At 43.4% G+C, this 18,369-nt stretch overlaps 1 protein-coding gene across 3 annotated transcripts in view; it reads left to right on the top strand.

Annotated features, from left to right (window-relative positions):
- Positions 1-18,369, top strand: part of vgll4b (vestigial-like family member 4b) — a 102,073-nt gene that overhangs the window by 63,655 nt on the left and 20,049 nt on the right. For all 3 annotated transcript variants that reach the window (XM_061938655.2, XM_061938646.2, XM_061938638.2), the window contains one exon: positions 10,190-10,412. In XM_061938655.2, coding sequence (XP_061794639.2) covers positions 10,190-10,412 — 223 coding nt within the window. The remainder of the gene's footprint in view (positions 1-10,189; positions 10,413-18,369) is intronic.

The raw sequence follows: 18,369 nt of genomic DNA, 5'->3' as shown, positions 1-18,369 counted from the left end.
TATCACAATTTCAGAATGGTTAAACCCATTAAAAATCAGTTCCCAGTGGCTTATTATATTTTTCGAAGTTTTTTTTTAAATTTTACCCATCACGCAATATCCCTAAAAAAAAGCTTCAAAGTGCCTGATTTTAACCATCGTTATAAACACCCGTCCATTTTCCTGTGACGTCACATAGTGAATACAAACAAACATGGCGGATAGAACAGCAAGATATAGCGACATTAGCTCGGATTCAGACTCGGATTTCAGCGGCTTAAGCGATTCAACAGATTACGCATGTATTGAAACGGATGGTTGTACTGTGGAGGCAGGTAGCGAAAACGAAATTGAAGAAGAAACTGAAGCTATTGAGCCATATCAGTTTGAACCGTATGCAAGCGAAACCGACGAAAACGACACGACAGCCAGCGAGACGGGAGAAAGCGAGGACGAATTCGGCGATCGCCTTCTAACCAACGATTGGTATGTGTTTGTTTGGCATTAAAGGAAACTAACAACTATGAACTAGGTTTACAGCATATGAAATACATTTGGCAACAACATGCACTTTGAGAGTGCAGACAGCCCAATTTTCATCAATTAATATATTCGGTAGACATACCCTCATGTCAGCAGGCCAGGGAAGCTCGGGTCGATATTCTTCTCTTGATCATCTTCGGTGGCATAAGGGACGGTGTGAGCCAAGACATCATCGTAGCATAGTTTTCGTCGGTAAAGTGTGCGGAACAAACGTCCAATTTCTTGCCACTTTCGCATCTTTGGGCCACTGGTGCAACTTGAATCCGTCCCTGTTCGTGTTGTTACACCCTCCGACAACACACCGACAAGGCATGATGTCTCCAAGGTACGGAAAACAGTCGAAAAAACGGAAAATAACAGAGCTGATTTGACTCGGTGTTTGAGAAAATGGCGGATTGCTTCATCGCTCCTAGAGCGAATATTAGAAAGGCGTTTAATTAGCCAAAATTCACCCATTTAGAGTTCGGAAATCGGTTAAAAAAATATATGGTCTTTTTTCTGCAACATCAAGGTATATATTGACGCTTACATAGGTCTGGTGATAATGTTCCCCTTTAAAAATTTCATAAAAACAATAAATTGTGTTGGCAACAAAATGTTAAAAAATTAACATTTATTAACACATGAACGCACAGAAGTACTGGAAATTGGTGTCGTTGAGTACCTGGAATTCATACCGTATCAATTTCAAATGTGAAAAGACTCCATCTCTCGTTAAACAAGTATATTTGTTGTGTTATTTAGATAATAGTGATGTTGTTGGAACACAGTGACACAATATTTTTAAGGAGTGCTGGGCATTGCTGACTGTGCAATAAAAAACCTTAATTTGGTCAATCTCCATTTATTTTCGTGGTTCCCCCTTTTCATGCGATCAAACCAGTGTTGATCTTTTAAAAGGAACTTCTGTTTAAACGGCGTCGTATTCAGGGGAATGAATAGTGAGATAAAAAGCAGCGGCGCCCGAGGCCTAAGCTCACAACCGCAGCAATAACAGAGAATCAAGCTTGGACTCATCTTGGAGTATCTTTAGGGGGGAAAGAGAGCGAGAGAGAGTTCACCTCCGTTTGTAATCTAATCTGATCCAGATTTCTAGCTGTTTGAAGCTCTGTCAAGAGAAATAGACTTTGATCAGACGGGCTGAGTGGAATGAGATGAGAGAGGGAGAGTTTGACTTCACTGAAGAGCATTTATCTCATTGCTGTAGCCATGTTCTTGATGCTCCTAATTGGAAGTACCAATAATCATTAGTCACCATGTAGAAGCTCTGTACAAAGATGACCAAACTCAGAAAAATAACATTGTCCATGCATGTGAATGTGTACAGTAAAATTACTTAGGACCCAAACTCCTCCAAATCCCTGTTGTGGCCCTCTGATAAAGCCTCGTCTATGTCACGATCTAGTCTCTATCTCCTTTTATTGCCATTTATCTGCCTGCTCCAAAAATAATGATGTCATCCTTGTTGTCATGGTGCACATTGGGGCAAGCACGAACATGCCAACGGGAGGGAGGGAAGGGTGGTAGTGGGAAAGCAGGTGCTGCAGTGTTTGGAAGGGAAGCCACGCTAAGGCTGGAGTTAGGATGCACCCAGCCACATTTTTTCACTACCCATCCTGATACCTCGATTTGGATATTTGCAGACACCAATACTCAGTCTGATACCAGAGTTTTTTTTGCTCTATATACTTTTTGAAATATTGTTGATTTTATATGAAGCTGTAATTATATTTACGAACATATGCATGTATTGTATGCGGGATCTGAGCCGAGGATGTCGTCGTGGCTTGTGCAGCCCTTTGAGACACTTGTAATTAAGGGCTATATAAATAAACTTTGATTGATTGATTGATTGATATGTGAGGTAAGAAAATAAGTAAAAAAAACCAGGGAAAATCCCACCCTGAAAACAAAAATCCAACTGCAAAGGTCACTAATTAACTGTCAATATTTATTACATCCAAGATGTAGAGACACGCAACACTTCATAGCCTTCTCCAAATAAAATACAGAGGGTTGCGTCTTCCGATCAGTGCAAATTAAATATACTGGCTAGGACTGTAAATCTTTGGGCACCACAAGATTCGATTCGATTCTTGGGGGTAATGATTTGATTCAGAATAAATTAGACTTAGACTTATACAAACTTTATTGATCCACAAGGGAAATTGTTCTACACAGTAGCTCAGTTTCAAAGGATGGAAAGGATAATGCAGGTATTAAGTAGACTAAAAATGTGCCATAGTAGCAATATCAAATATAACATATATATATATATATATATACAGTACAGTATTTTTCGGACTATAAGTCGCAGTTTTTTTCATAGTTTGGTCGGGCTCCAGTGCGATTTATATGTTTTTTTCCTTCTTTATTATGCATTTTCGGCAGGTGCGACTTATACTCCGAAAAATACGGTATATAATATATACTGATATATTATTATATTACATTGTTTATATAATATGTAGCATATCACAATTACCATGTACAATATTACAGTATATGTAACAGCTGCAGCAAAAAAATGGCAGCATAAAATAGAGAGTAGATCCAGCAGAAAATATATATATTATAAACAAAGAGAGGTAGCTAACATAGAAGCGGTCAGGTAATAGACCGATATCATCTATTGCTGTATGGCGAGTGATTATACAGCTGGATGGAGTGCGGAATGAAGGAGTTCTTGAATCGAACACTGTGGGATTGGAGTATGAGCTCCACTGTCCCTCAATTGTCTGGTGGAGTGGGTGGGCAGGATTGTCCATGATGACGAGCAGTTTGTCCAATGTCCTCCTGTCCCTCACTGACACAAACGCCTCCAACTGCGTGCCAATAGTTTGGCCGGCTTTCCGGATCAGTTTGTCAATCCGGTTTAAGTCCCTTTTGCTGGTGCTGCTCCCCCAACAGACCACTGCAAAGTACAGGGCACTGGCCACAACAGACTGAAAAAAGATCTCCAACAGCTTGCTGCACACATTAAAGGACCTAAGCTTCCTCAGGAAAAAGAGTCTGCTCATGCCTTTCTTGTATGCAGCTTTGCTGTTGTCCTTCCAGTCCAGTCTGCTGTTCAAGTTGACTCCCAGGTACTTGTACTTTTGATTCAAAACAATTCTCGATTCAAAATCAATACTTTTTTAATACAACTGGGTGCCAGTTCTATGACGAACTACATTCCTCCATAAAGTAAACAGTTCTAAAACATTTCTATATTACGTTTAAAAATATATATATATATATACCCACACATTTTAATAAAGTCAAATAAAAATAAGGCAAGAGAAGTATCCAACACTTCTCTTTTCTAAAGTAATTCTGTACAGACGATATGATCATATCAATCATACAATATGATTTGCCTGAGTGACTGGACAGGACAGATTTTTTAAAAAAATGTAATTTTTAAAATAGATTTTTTTTTTAATCCATTTAGAATTGTTACAAATAATAATTGCGCCTAATTCGAAAATGTATTTTTTTGACTCTCCTAATACTGACTCTTGTAGCAGCAAGTAATGAAAGAAGGTGGAACATATGCCTCATTTGTCCTTGCATCACAAGTCCACACGTCTATTCAACTGCTGGCCAGGCAGCCACTCGTCCGTTCCAAACTTGGGAGACAAAATGTTTTGGAGCAAATTGCTAAAAAAAAACTCTGGTGTGCTCCTGTTTTATAGAGGACCTTGGACTACTGTAAACATAAACACATCAACAGTTTAACCTTGCTAGGAAACACAGAACCCAGAGGTCCAAACTTGGGACTTACATAACTGAAGCATTCTTCAAGGCATCCCTTTAAGTCCTCTCGTTTTTGGCAGTTACACATTTTTTTTCCTCGAAATGTGATCTATATAACTAAGGTCTTGTTTACTACTGTAGTTTACTAGTGGCGTTCCTCAGGGTTATATTTCTTTTGTCCTCTTAATCAACATTTGGGCTATTCAACTGAAATCTGACCCCCCGATCCTTAGCTTTCTGGAAATGTGGCCCCTAAAACAACGTATCTGTACATTCTTGGCTTAGATCAATGTGCTTTTCCTTGTTTTTTTGACGCTGCTGTCAGTACTGTTTTTCTCAGCGGCGACTTGGATTACCATGGCTGCAGAAAAGGTCGCTGAATAAGTTTGGTTGGCGCCCCCGCCTTTTGAACGGCTTTGCGAACATACATTGCATAATGCATCTTGCTTTGCTGTGTTTCTAGTGGGAAATATTTCACACAGCGGACATGCTGATGAGAAGAGTTATTTTGCTAGATTGAGGTGTTAATTGGAAGCAGGCGATAGTTGGCTCCTATTCCCGAAATTGTAAAGCGCATCACACGGTATATAAAAACTTGAATTAAATTTCAAAATGAATATGATTTGGAATGCACAAGAAAGCAGAAAGGAAATCCTTGTTTTCTTTGACCACATGGTCTTGTCTGATTAAGTATATTGCAGAAACCAAACCAATGTTGCAATAGAGGTCATGAACAAACTACTTAGCCAGCATTATAGTGCCATCCATCCATTTTCTACCGCTTATTCCCTTCGGGGTGGCGGGGGGCGCTGGAGCCTATCTCAGCTACAATCGGGCGGAAGGCGGGGTACACCCTGGACAAGTCGCCACCTCATCGCAGGGCCAACACAGATAGACAGACAATATTCACACTCACATTCACACACTAGGGCCAATTTAGAGTTGCCAATCAACCTATCCCCAGGTGGGATTGAACCCCAGACTACTCAGCACCTTCGTATTGTGAGGCAGACCCACTAACCCCTCTTCCACCGTGCTGCCCAGTGAACTGATGGCATGGCCGCTGAGTCAAAGTTGTCCAAAACGAGAAGGTTAAGGCAACTGCAGTACACCGGAGTTGTACTGTCAGTAGCATTATAGTGCAAATGAGTTAATTGTCAACAACATATGTAACACATAACAATATACTCTTTGGCATATAAATTATAACAGAACTATTTTTAAAACATGTTACAGTTGCTCCTCCCTTGGCTACTGACACGATCAAACAATGCTTTTCGTTTTTGTACAATAACTGAACTCTGTATAGGATAAATACTTCCAGAAATCCCATAAAATAGGTTAATTATATATATATATATATATATATATATATATATATATATATATATATATATATATATATATATATATATATATATATATATATATATATATATATATATATTAGCAAACAAACAGGGTATATCTTGCATGGTGCTAGATTTTGTGCATTTCTCATGTCATTACAGCCAGTTGAGGGCGCTAAACCTCCATCCATCCATCCATCTTCTTCCGCTTATCCGAGGTCGGGTCGCGGGGGCAGCAGCCTAAGCAGGGAAGCCCAGACTTCCCTCTCCCCAGCCACTTCGTCCAGCTCCTCCCGGGGGATCCCGAGGCGTTCCCAGGCCAGCCGGGAGACATAGTCTTCCCAACGTGTCCTGGGTCTTCCTCGTGGCCTCCTACCGGTCGGACATGCCCTAAACACCTCCTTGGGAGGCGCTCGGGTGGCATCCTGACCAGATGCCCGAACCACCTCATCTGGCTCCTCTCGATGTGGAGGAGCAGCGGCTTTACTTTGAGCTCCCCCCGGATGACAGAGCTTCTCACCCTATCTCTAAGGGAGAGCCCCGCCACCCGGCGGAGGAAACTCATTTCGGCCGCTTGTACCCGTGATCTTGTCCTTTCGGTCATAACCCAAAGCTCATGACCATAGGTGAGGATGGGAACGTAGATCGACCGGTAAATTGAGAGCTTTGCCTTCCGGCTCAGCTCCTTCTTCACCACAACGGATCGATACAGCGTCCGCATTACTGAAGACGCCGCACCGATCCGCCTGTCGATCTCACGATCCACTCGTCCCTTACTCGTGAACAAGACTCCGAGGTACTTGAACTCCTCCACTTGGGGCAAGATCTCCTCCCCAACCCGGAGATGGCACTCCACCCTTTTCCGGGCGAGAACCATGGACTCGGACTTGGAGGTGCTGATTCTCATCCCAGTCGCTTCACACTCAGCTGCGAACCGATCCAGTGAGAGCTGAAGATCCTGGCCAGATGAAGCCATCAGGACCAAATCATCTGCAAAAAGCAGAGACCTAATCCTGCAGTCACCAAACCGGATCCCCTCAACGCCTTGACTGCGCCTAGAAATTCTGTCCATAAAAGTTATGAACAGAATCGGTGACAAAGGGCAGCCTTGGCGGAGTCCAACCCTCACCGGAAACGTGTCCGACTTACTGCCGGCAATGCGAACCAAGCTCTGACACTGATCATACAGGGAGCGGACCGCCACAATCAGACAGTCCGAAACCCCATACTCTCTGAGCACTCCCCACAGGACTTCCCGAGGGACACGGTCGAATGCCTTCTCCAAGTCCACAAAGCACATGTAGACTGGTTGGGCAAACTCCCATGCACCCTCAAGGACCCTGCTGAGAGTATAGAGCTGGTCCACAGTTCCACGACCAGGACGAAAACCACACTGTTCCTCCTGAATCCGAGGTTCGACTATCCGGCGTAGCCTCCTCTCCAGTACACCTGAATAGACCTTACCGGGAAGGCTGAGGAGTGTGATCCCACGATAGTTAGAACACACCCTCCGGTTCCCCTTTTTAAAGAGAGGAACCACCACCCCGGTCTGCCAATCCAGAGGTACCGCCCCCGATGTCCACGCGATGCTGCAGAGTCTTGTCAACCAAGACAGCCCTACAGCATCCAGAGCCTTAAGGAACTCCGGGCGGATCTCATCCACCCCCGGGGCCTTGCCACCGAGGAGCTTTTTAACTACCTCAGCAACCTCAGCCCCAGAAATAGGAGAGCCCACCACAGATTCCCCAGGCACTGCTTCCTCATAGGAAGACGTGTTGGTAGGATTGAGGAGGTCTTCGAAGTATTCCCTCCACCGATCCACAACTTCCGCAGTCGAGGTCAGCAGAACACCATCCGCACCATACACGGTGTTGGTAGTGCACTGCTTCCCCTTCCTGAGGCGGCGGATGGTGGTCCAGAATCGCTTCAAAGCCGTCCGGAAGTCGTTTTCCATGGCTTCCCCGAACTCCTCCCATGTCCGAGTTTTTGCCTCTGCGACCGCTGAAGCCGCACACCGCTTGGCCTGTCGGTACCTGTCCACTGCCTCAGGAGTCCCATGAGCCAAAAGAACACGATAGGACTCCTTCTTCAGCTTGACGGCATCCCTCACCGCCGGTGTCCACCAACGGGTTCTAGGATTACCGCCACGACAGGCACCAACTACCTTGCGGCCACAGCTCCAATCAGCCGCCTCGACAATAGAGGTGCGGAACATGGTCCACTCGGACTCAATGTCCAGCACCTCCCTCGTGACATGTTCAAAGTTCTTCCGGAGGTGGAAATTGAAACTCTCTCTGACAGGAGACTCTGCCAGACGTTCCCAGCAAACCCTCACAATGCGTTTGGGCCTGCCAGGTCTGTCCGGCATCCTCCCCCACCATCGCAGCCAACTCACCACCAGGTGGTGATCGGAAGAAAGCTCCGCCCCTCTCTTCACCCGAGTGTCCAAAACATGAGGCCGCAAATCCGATGACACAACTACAAAGTCGATCATAGAACTGCGGCCTAGGGTGTCCTGGTGCCAAGTGCACATATGGACACCCTTATGTTTGAACATGGTGTTCGTTATGGACAATCCGTGACGGGCACAAAAGTCCAATAACAAAACACCACTTGGGTTCAGATCCGGGCGGCCATTCTTCCCAATCACGCCTCTCCAGGTTTCACTGTCGTTGCCAATATGAGCGTTGAAGTCCCCCAGTAGAACGAGGGAATCACCCGGGGGAGCACTCTCAAGTACTCCCTCGAGTGAATCCAAAAAGGGTGGGTACTCTGAGCTGCTGTTTGGCGCGTAAGCGCAAACAACAGTCAGGACCCGTCCCCCCACCCGAAGGCGGAGGGAAGCTACCCTCTCGTCCACCGGGTTGAACTCCCACGTGCAGGCTCTGAGCCGGGGGGCAACAAGAATTGCCACCCCAGCCCGTCGCCTCTCACTGCTGGCAACGCCAGAGTGGAAGAGAGTCCAGCCCCTCTCGAGAGAACTGGTTCCAGAGCCCTTGCTGTGCGTCGAGGTGAGTCCGACTATATCCAACCGGAACTTCTCTACCTCGCGCACTAGCTCAGGCTCCTTCCCCCCCAGCGAGGTGACGTTCCACGTCCCAAGAGCTAGCTTCTGTAGCCGAGGATCGGACCGCCAAGTGCCCTGCCTTCGGCTACCGCCCAGCTCACATTGCACCCAACCTCTATGGCCCCTGCTATGGGTGGTGAGCCCATTGGAGCGCTAAACCTACCAGTGCTTTTAGTTTATTTAAAAGTCAAACATTATGAATGATAAATATATAACTATAACTATACATGGTCTGTATTAATGTTTAATGGTAATAATTTTTAATGGAACAACGTCAAATACGGTGAGAACAATTTTTTCCCCTTAATATACGATAATTTTAAGCTTCTGGTTACGTTTCGATTATTTGTCGACTCTATTTCCTATCTGGCAACCTTGCTCTTTGTAGTGTCTGTATAGTTTGTATTTATTATGCTGTTTCTGGACTTTTTTTAATCGTCTTGCTAGTTTTACGTTCACAGCTGCTTAATTACACGGTTCCAGCGACACTTTTATTAAAGTCTGTTGTTTTGCTTTATATTCACGCTAGCTTAGCGGTTAGCATGGCTTCTTCGTCTTCCCCTGCTCTCTTGCTCGGTGTGACAACATGGTTAGCTATTTCTCTAGTCCTCCAGTGACAATGATATTTTAAAGAAACGTTGTCTATTTGCCGCCGTGGAGGTGAGGATTAGCAACTTAGAAGCGGCGTAGCACTGTGGACAGACAGACTTTAGCCGCGCTTGCTAGAATGTGTAGTCAACCTGCATTGTAACAATAGGGCAAAATAAATACAATTACATTGTTGGCCAAATTGATTATGTTTTGTATCGTACATCCTTTATATCCTTATTAACTGACATGTTGAGTTGATAAAAACAACACCACAGCCGCAGCTGTGTATACCATTGTTTTGTTAGGAGCTAGCTGAAGACCCAGGCGGTGATTAGACTTATTTGAATGTTGCATTGATGTGTTAGCAACAAACTTCTTGTTTGTTTCAGTTTTGGAGTAGTTATGGAACGTTTCGAGGTGAAGCAGGCTTTTTCTTCAGCGTGTATGTTTTGTATGGGAAAATTCAGACAGATACATGAATCCAAAGCAGTGGAAAGTCCCCGAGCTGAGACATAGCCAGTGGTACTTTTCCTTCATTCTCTTTTTTCGCTCCCACTCACCGACTACGCTATAACGAGCCTCCTGGACCAGGACAAGAGTGGGGGAGAGAGAGAGAGAGAGGAGTCTGATAAATAAATACAAACGTACCGCAGAACCCATCAACAGGTTCCTGCTTAAGTCAATAAAAGAGTCACTGAGAGGTTCACTGTACTATAAATTCTCCAGTAGTTCATGTTAATAGTTAGTGATGAACTTAAATTGAGGTTTTGTGGTGATTTGATGGTCCAATGACATTAATGGAATTCCTCTTAGTTCTTCTTGTGGACTCTGTCTTATCAATGCCCCAAAAGTCCACAAAGTCCTACAAATACGCCGTTTGTGTTCATCGAGAAGGTCACTGACGAGCTTCTCTCTGTCCTAGGAGAAGCAACCTTGCGGGGGGACCCCAGACTCCAGTCCTTGTCCCTGTCTTCCTCCTCATCGTCTTCTTCATCCTCCTCCTCCTCCTCGTCCATCTCAAGCCACAGGACGGGCCCGCCTCCCATCAGTCCCACCAAGAGGAAGCTGAGCAGCGAGCAGGGTGACAGTGACATGGACGACAACGAGCACGTGGCCAAGATGAGCCGACTTTTCGCCACGCAGTTGTGAGTACGCCACTACGACAGGCACAATATGGTTTATGACTCACACACACCCCAACACACCAAAATCAGCATGCAATTAATCATAATTATTCAAAACTACACACCCCAACACACCAAAATAAGCATGTAATTAATCATAATTATTCAAAGCTACACACCCCAACACACCAAAATCAGCATATTATTAACGTATTGTTCGGGCTATAAGTCGCTCCGGAGTATAAGTCGCACCGGCCGAAAATGCATAATAAAGAAGGAAAAAAACATATATAAGTCGCACTGGAGTATAAGTCGCATTTTTTGGGGAAATTTATTTGATAAAAGCCAACACCAAGAATAGACATTTGAAAGGCAATTTAAAATAAATAAAGAATAGTGAACAACAGGCTGAATAAGTGTACGTTATATGAGGCATAAATAACCAACTGAGAACGTGCCTGGTATGTTAACGTAACATATTATGGTAAGAGTCATTCAAATAACTATAACATATAGAACATGCTATACGTTTACCAAACAATCTGTCACTCCTAATTGCTAAATCCCATGAAATCTTATACGTCTAGTCTCTTACGTGAATGAGCTAAATAATATTATTTGATATTTTACGGTAATGTGTTAATAATTTCACACATAAGTCGCTCCTGAGTATAAGTCGCACCCCCGGCCAAACTATGAAAAAAACTGCGACTTATAGTCCGAAAAATACGGTACTCATAATTATTCAAATCTACACAAGTGTAACCTTAAAGGGGAAAATGACTGTAAGTTCCTGACTATAAGCCGCTATTGTTTTCCTGAAACGGTGCGGCTACCGTATTTTCCGCACTATAAGGCGCACCGGATTATTAGCCGCACCTTCAATGAATGGCATATTTCATAACTTTGTCCACCAATAAGCCGCCCCGGACTATAAGCCGCGCCTACGCTGCGCTAAAGGGAATGTCAAAAAAACAGTCAGATAGGTCAGTCAAACTTTAATAATATATTAAAAACCAGCGTTCTAACAACTCTGTTCACTCCCAAAATGTACGCAAATGTGCAATCACAAACATAGTAAAATTCAAAATAGTGCAGAGCAATAGCAACATAATGTTGCTCGAACGTTAATGTCACAACACACAAAATAAACATAGCGCTCACTTTCTGAAGTTATTCTTCATTCGTAAATCCTTCGTCTTCGGTGTCCGAAGTGAAAAGTTGGGCAAATTTACGATCCACTGGCAGATGTTGGCGTCGTCTGGCGCTGCCTCCTCGTCTTAGTGAAGGTGTGTTCGCCTTCTGTCATCCATTGTTCCCACGCAGTTAGCAGTCTAGCTTCGAATGCCCTGTTGACACCAATATCTAGCGGCTGGAGGTCTTTTGTCAATCCACCCGGAATGACGGCGAGTATTGAATTAAGCGCGTAAGCGTGTCTCTCAATGTGCTGTTATGAGCTAGCAAATATAACAACTACACTACCCAGCATGCAACGATAGTTACGAGCATGCACGGTAGCCCTGAGAAGCGTTGTATGCTGGCAGTTAGCACGCTGTGAGTAAACGTTGAGAACTCAGTTAACACGCCTCGTCTGCATTATTTATAATTAGACAGACAACACACTTAATAGGAGCCATTTTGGGGTCTTTACATAAACACACAAATGGAAATGAAACGTCACATATCCCAGCATGCACCGCGCGCTTCTTCGTCGTCCACTGTTCCCACGCAGTTAGCAGTCTAGCTTCGAATGCCCTGTTGACACCAATATCTAGCGGCTGGAGGTCTTTTGTCAATCCACCCGGAATGACGGCGAGTATTGAATTAAGCGCGTAAGCGTGTCTCTCAATGTGCTGTTATGAGCTAGCAAATATAACAACTACACTACCCAGCATGCAACGATAGTTACGAGCATGCGCGGTAGCCCTGAGAAGCGTTGTATGCTGGGAGTTAGAATGTGGTTTTGAGCACGCTGCGAGTAAACGTTGAGAACTCAGTTAACACGCCTCGTCTGCATTATTTATAATTAGACAGACAACACACTTAATAGGAGCCATTTTGGGGTCTTTACATAAACACACAAATGGAAATGAAACGTCACATATCCCAGCATGCACCGCGCGCTTCTTCTACGGGGAAAAAAGATGGCGGCTGTTTACCGTAGTTGCGAGACCTAAACTTTATGAAAATGAATCTTAATATTTATCCATATATAAAGCGCACCGGGTTATAAGGCGCACTGTCAGCTTTTGAGAAAATTTGTGGTTTTTAGGTGCGCCTTATAGTGCGGAAAATACGGTAATTTTGGAGCTTTTTCTTCGCTGACGGCCATAATGCAAATAGTTTTACATAAAAAAATGAAGCAAAGACACTGAAAAGGTTTGCTCACTGCAGGTGCTGCAGTGCCCTTCTGTTTAGATCTTTTAACTGGAAGTACAATTGCTGTTCTATCTTCTAGTCAGCCATAGCGTTTCTTCACATATGGATTTTTCATTCATCGCTCCATTTGCATGTTTTACAATGTAACTAAAACAATTCTTACTGACTAAAACGTCCCATGTGTGATGTCTGTAGGAGTGTTTTCATGCATATTTGGATGTGCTATCTTAATGTAATGAAGCTAGCGTTGTTGTTGTTAGCATTAGCTAATATGCTTTTTGTATTTTTTTAGTTTCTTTAATTCCTCAGAATGTCACCGTGGAGTTATTGAGTTTGTTTAGCTGATCGGAGAACTAGCTTCCGCAGCTAGTGAGTCCATGACGATGACGTCTGTTTTGTTTGATTAGCCGTTTTACTGCTGTGTGCTGCAGACACCGTTTGGAATCAACTAAGGCATGCAAATAAACATTAACAAAATCTTTCTGTGCAAATAACTAATTTCACAATATATCTGGTGTGGCTGACGTATGGAAAAAAAAAAGTTTCTTCTAAAATTTAGTGGGTGCGTCTTATATACCGCTGCGCTCTATAGTCTGGAAAATATGTTACCTTCTGTAAAGCTGGTTGACAATTTTCCCATTGAAACTAACCAATTTCAGACTCAAAGAGCTGTCACTATCATAAACCCAATGTTGTCAGGAGTATTTGAAGTATAAATGAAGCTAACTCAATTTTGATAGCAAATGCTGAATGCATAATGCTAATGTGAGCCCCTGTCTTCATGTATGGCGCTAGTAAGCACTGTTAATGGTCACACAGTGCAAGCAAGTTCCTCTTTCAGTTCCATACATGGTATTGTATATTTGTTTCAGACATGCTTAACATGTATGATTTTTTTTTTCTTTTTAGTTTCAATTAACCTATAGTTTGTACACATAGCTGGCTTTGAGGCAGCTTATTTAGCAGTCTTTTTAGTCTTACAAAACACAGCCGTAGCAATGCTGGCGTTTCAGGTGGCTGATAAGGTTTGATGCGTTGAAGTTTGTTTTCCCTCCTTACAGAAGGTTTGCCAAACATTTGGTACAAATCGCATGTGAAATATCTTCCTTTTGAAACAGTGAAGTTGTCCCCCACATTGGACGCCATGTTTGTTTACACTGAGTTTAGGGAACGTTTATAACTGGCTGTTTACGGCAAAGGTAGGAGCTTGATTTGCTCACTCTAACCCACCTACAGCACAGTACGGGGAATTCCGTCTGATTTGAGAGTTTTTAATTTTGAAAATTTTATCTGAGCTATGTTTAATTGTTTTCCGATTTATCTATATGGCTTCATAATTCCTCATTTAGCCCGATGATTATCAGTCCAATATTTATTGTGCACCCCTAATTATAATAATAATAATAACTGGAATTTATATAGCGCTTTTCTAAGTACCCAAAGTCGCTTTACATGTAGAACCCATCAATCATTCACACCTGGTGGGGGTAAGCTACTTTCATAGCCACAGCTGCCCTGGGGCAGACTGACGGAAGCGTGGCTGCAATTTGCGCCAACGGCCCCTCCGACCACCACCTATCATTCATCATTCAATTCACCGGTGTGAGTGGCACCGGGGGCAAAGGGTGAAGTGTCCCGCCCAAGGACACAACGGCAGCGATTTTTGGATGGTAAGAGGCGGGGAGCGAACCTGCAACCCTCAGGTTTCTGGCACGGTTGCTCTACCCGCTACTCCATGCCGCCCCTAATTATATCATATTAAGGAATGAAACAGTGTTAAATAAAAAGAGGGAAAAGGCTAACAATAAACGTGGGTTTAATTGGCGTAGTAAAGTAAAAAAAATATGTTGATAAATACAAAATAAAGTCAGACTGAGTGGAGACATTAAATAAAGGCATTAAAACTAAATATGTCAATGCTGGATTCTATCATTTTGACTGATTCGCCCAATATATAAGAACATTTTAGATGAAAATTAATAACTTATTGAATTTGGCCTAATCTATGTTGTCCTGTAGTTGATTGTTGAGACTCCAAGCTGCATCACATTGGTGATGGTTGTCGTCACATTTGACCTCTTTAGCTTGTCATAACTTTAAAGGCCTACTGAAATGCGATTTTCTTATTTAAACGGGGATAGCAGGTCCATTCTATGTGTCATACTTGATCATTTTGCGATATTGCCATATTTTTGCAGAAAGGATTTAGTAGAGAACATCGACGATAAAGTTCGCAACTTTTGGTCGCTGATAAAAAAGCCTTGCCTGTACCGGAAGTAGCAGACGATATGCGCGTGACGTCACAGGTTGTGGAGCTCCTCACATCCGCACATTGTTTACAATCATGGCCACCAGCCGCGAGAGCGATTCGGACCGAGAAAGCGACGATTTCCCCATTAATTTGAGCGAGGATGAAAGATTTGTGGATGAGGAAAGTGAGAGTGAAGGACTAGAGGGCAGTGGGAGCGATTCAGATAGGGAAGATGCTGTGAGAGGCGGGTGGGACCTGAAATTCAGCTGGGAAAGACTAAAACAGTAAATAAACACAAGACATATATATACTCTATTAGCCACAACACAACCAGGCTTATATTTAATATACCACAAATTAATCCCGCATAACAAACACCTCCCCCCTCCCGTCCATATAACCCGCCAATACAACTCAAACACCTGCACAACACACTCAATCCCACAGCCCAAAGTACCGTTCACCTCCCCAAAGTTCATACAGCACATATATTTCCCCAAAGTCCCCAAAGTTACGTACGTGACATGCACATAGCGGCACGCACGTACGGGCAAGCGATCAAATGTTTGGAAGCCGCAGCTGCATGCGTACTCACGGTACCGTGTCTGCGTATCCAACTCAAAGTCCTCCTGGTAAGAGTCTCTGTTGTCCCAGTTCTCCACAGGCCAATGGTAAAGCTTGACTGTCATCTTTCAGGAATGTAAACAATGAAACACCGGCTGTGTTATCCGGCACAACAGTCAGGGGGTGCATTCTACGGCGGGGGTGCGTTAACCGGCACAACACCTGCCGCAATACACCGCTTCCCACCTACAGCTTTCTTCTTTGCTGTCTCCATTGTTCATTGAACAAATTGCAAAAGATTCACCAACGCAGATGTCCAGAATACTGTGGAATTTTGCGATGAAAACAGACAACTTAATAGCTGTCCACCATGCTGTCCCAAAATGTCCTCTACAATCCGTGACGTCACACGCAGGCGTCATCATACCGAGACGTTTTCAGCAGGATATTTAGCGCAAAATTTAAAATTGCACTTTTGGCATGTGTTGCAATGTTAAGATTTCATCATTGATATATAAACTATCAGACTGCGTGGTCGGTAGTAGTAGGTTTCAGTAGGCCTTTAAATAAGAATCCTAGAAAAATGACTTGCGCAGTCATTTAGATGCTTGCTAAACTGAGGTTTCCCAATTGTTTGTCTTCTAAGTTTTTGTGCAACTTTTTGAGGCATCTTTAAATCTTTAGATTCTGCTGTAATTTTCTGTCTCTCTGCTCATACTGTATTGCTTGTCAAAGCTGCATATTACACCCGATCCTAGAATATTACTCACATGCATAACTTTCCCACTGTGCCCTGTTCGAGAGATTCCAGAGATTCTGGCGCTCTCCAGCTGGTAGTGAAGGCGCTCCAGGAGGCCTAAGGGGCAGGCGACCTGGGGCCTCTCTCTCCGTGAGACACAGTCAGTCATGGGACTACAGCCTATTATTATTTATTGCAGCAATGTCAGGAAGTTGACGGCTGGAGCTGCGCTGGTTCTTAGGAAAACTTCTTGCTGGGGGAAACACAGGTCACGTTCACAATTGATGGTCGTCTGCTTGTGTAAGGAAAAGCGTTCAAATGTTTAAATGCAGAAAGCGGCTCACAATTCATGTTGTGTTGTTAAGAGATTTGTGTTTTATGCTTCCCTATTTGCATGTGCAGATTGTGTTACATCAGGTAAGTGGCTGTGGCGGTGCATGGGAAAATGCTCCTTTTCTTCCCTCATCTTGTGACTGCTCACATAACAAAGGATTAGTTTGTGCCACTTGACATTTGTGCACAGTCATCGTGTTTCTCCCCCTCATGTATGGCCATCCACTAGTATGAGACTCAACATTCTACATTTCCCAGACAAACACACTTTTGCTTTATTCCATTGTCTGCATCTGTTTAATTTAGCAGATTACGATACGGCTTTGTGTTGTAATAGCTTACAGTCGCGGTTTTAATTTTTCCCCCCGAACATCTCATTTCCTAAAATACCGATGATGAAACATAATCTCTTGTTTTGATCTTCATTTTAATTAAGACCTCAAAGTATTTATGTAAGCATTCATTCTTCTACCTGAACTTGTTTTACATCCTCTTTCCTGATTTGCTTTATTTTCAGTCATTAAATTGGAGGTTCCCTTCTAGGCATTTTGCACTAGGAAGACACAACAAACATTAGCCACAAGCTGTGGTAAGAATCAAAGTAGCATCAAGCACTCACTGTTCAGATATACAGACTTGTTACCATTTGTCTGCAAGACTGGTTGGTGCTGTGTTGTGTGAATGCTTAAAGGGGAACATTATCACATTTTCAGAAGGGTTAAAACCATTAAAAATCAGCTCCCAGTGGCTTATTTTATTTTTCGAAGTTTTTTTCAAAATTTTACCCATCACGCAATATCCCTAAAAAAAGCTTCAAAGTGCCTGATTTTAACCATCGTTATATACACCCGTCCATTTTCCTGTGACGTCACATAGTGATGCCAATACAAACAAACATGGCGGATAGAACAGCAAGTTTATAGCGACATTAGCTCGGATTCAGACTCGGAGTTCAGCGGCTTAAGCGATTCAACAGATTACGCATGTATTGAAACGGATGGTTGTAGTGTGGAGGCAGGTAGCGAAAACGAAATTGAAGAAGAAACTGAAGCTATTGAGCCATATCGGTTTGAACCGTATGCAAGCGAAATCGACACAACAGCCAGCGACACGGGAGAAAGCGAGGACGAATTCGGCGATCGCCTTCTAACCAACGATTGGTATGTATTTGTTTGGCATTAAAGGAAACTAACAACTATGAACTAGGTTTACAGCATATGAAATACATTTGGCAACAACATGCACATTGAGAGTGCAGACAGCCCAATTTTCATCAATTAATATATTCTGTAGACATACCCTAATCCGCTCTCTTTTCCTGGGGGTCTGGCGGCAGATTTCTTTGACTTTATCGTTGGAAATGCATCTACTTTGAGTGTCGCAGGATATCCACACATTCTTGCCATCTCTGTCGTAGCATAGCTTTCGTCGGTAAAGTGTGCGGAACAAACGTCCAATTTCTTGCCACTTTCGCATCTTTGGGCCACTGGTGCAACTTGAATCCGTCCCTGTTCGTGTTGTTACACCCTCCGACAACACACCGACGAGGCATGATGTCTCCAAGGTACGGAAAACAGTCGAAAAAACGGAAAATAACAGCTGATTTGACTCGGTGTTTGTAATGTGTTTGAGAAAATGGCAGATTGCTTCCCGATGTGACGTCATCGCTCTGAGAGCGAATAATACAAAGGCGTTTAATTCGCCAAAATTCA

The sequence above is a fragment of the Nerophis lumbriciformis genome, linkage group LG03, assembly GCF_033978685.3.
Source record: "Nerophis lumbriciformis linkage group LG03, RoL_Nlum_v2.1, whole genome shotgun sequence".
NCBI classification, from domain to species: Eukaryota; Metazoa; Chordata; class Actinopteri; order Syngnathiformes; family Syngnathidae; genus Nerophis; species Nerophis lumbriciformis.
The sequence above is the reverse complement of the archived record's forward strand: the minus strand, read 5'-3'. Positions and strand labels throughout refer to the sequence as shown.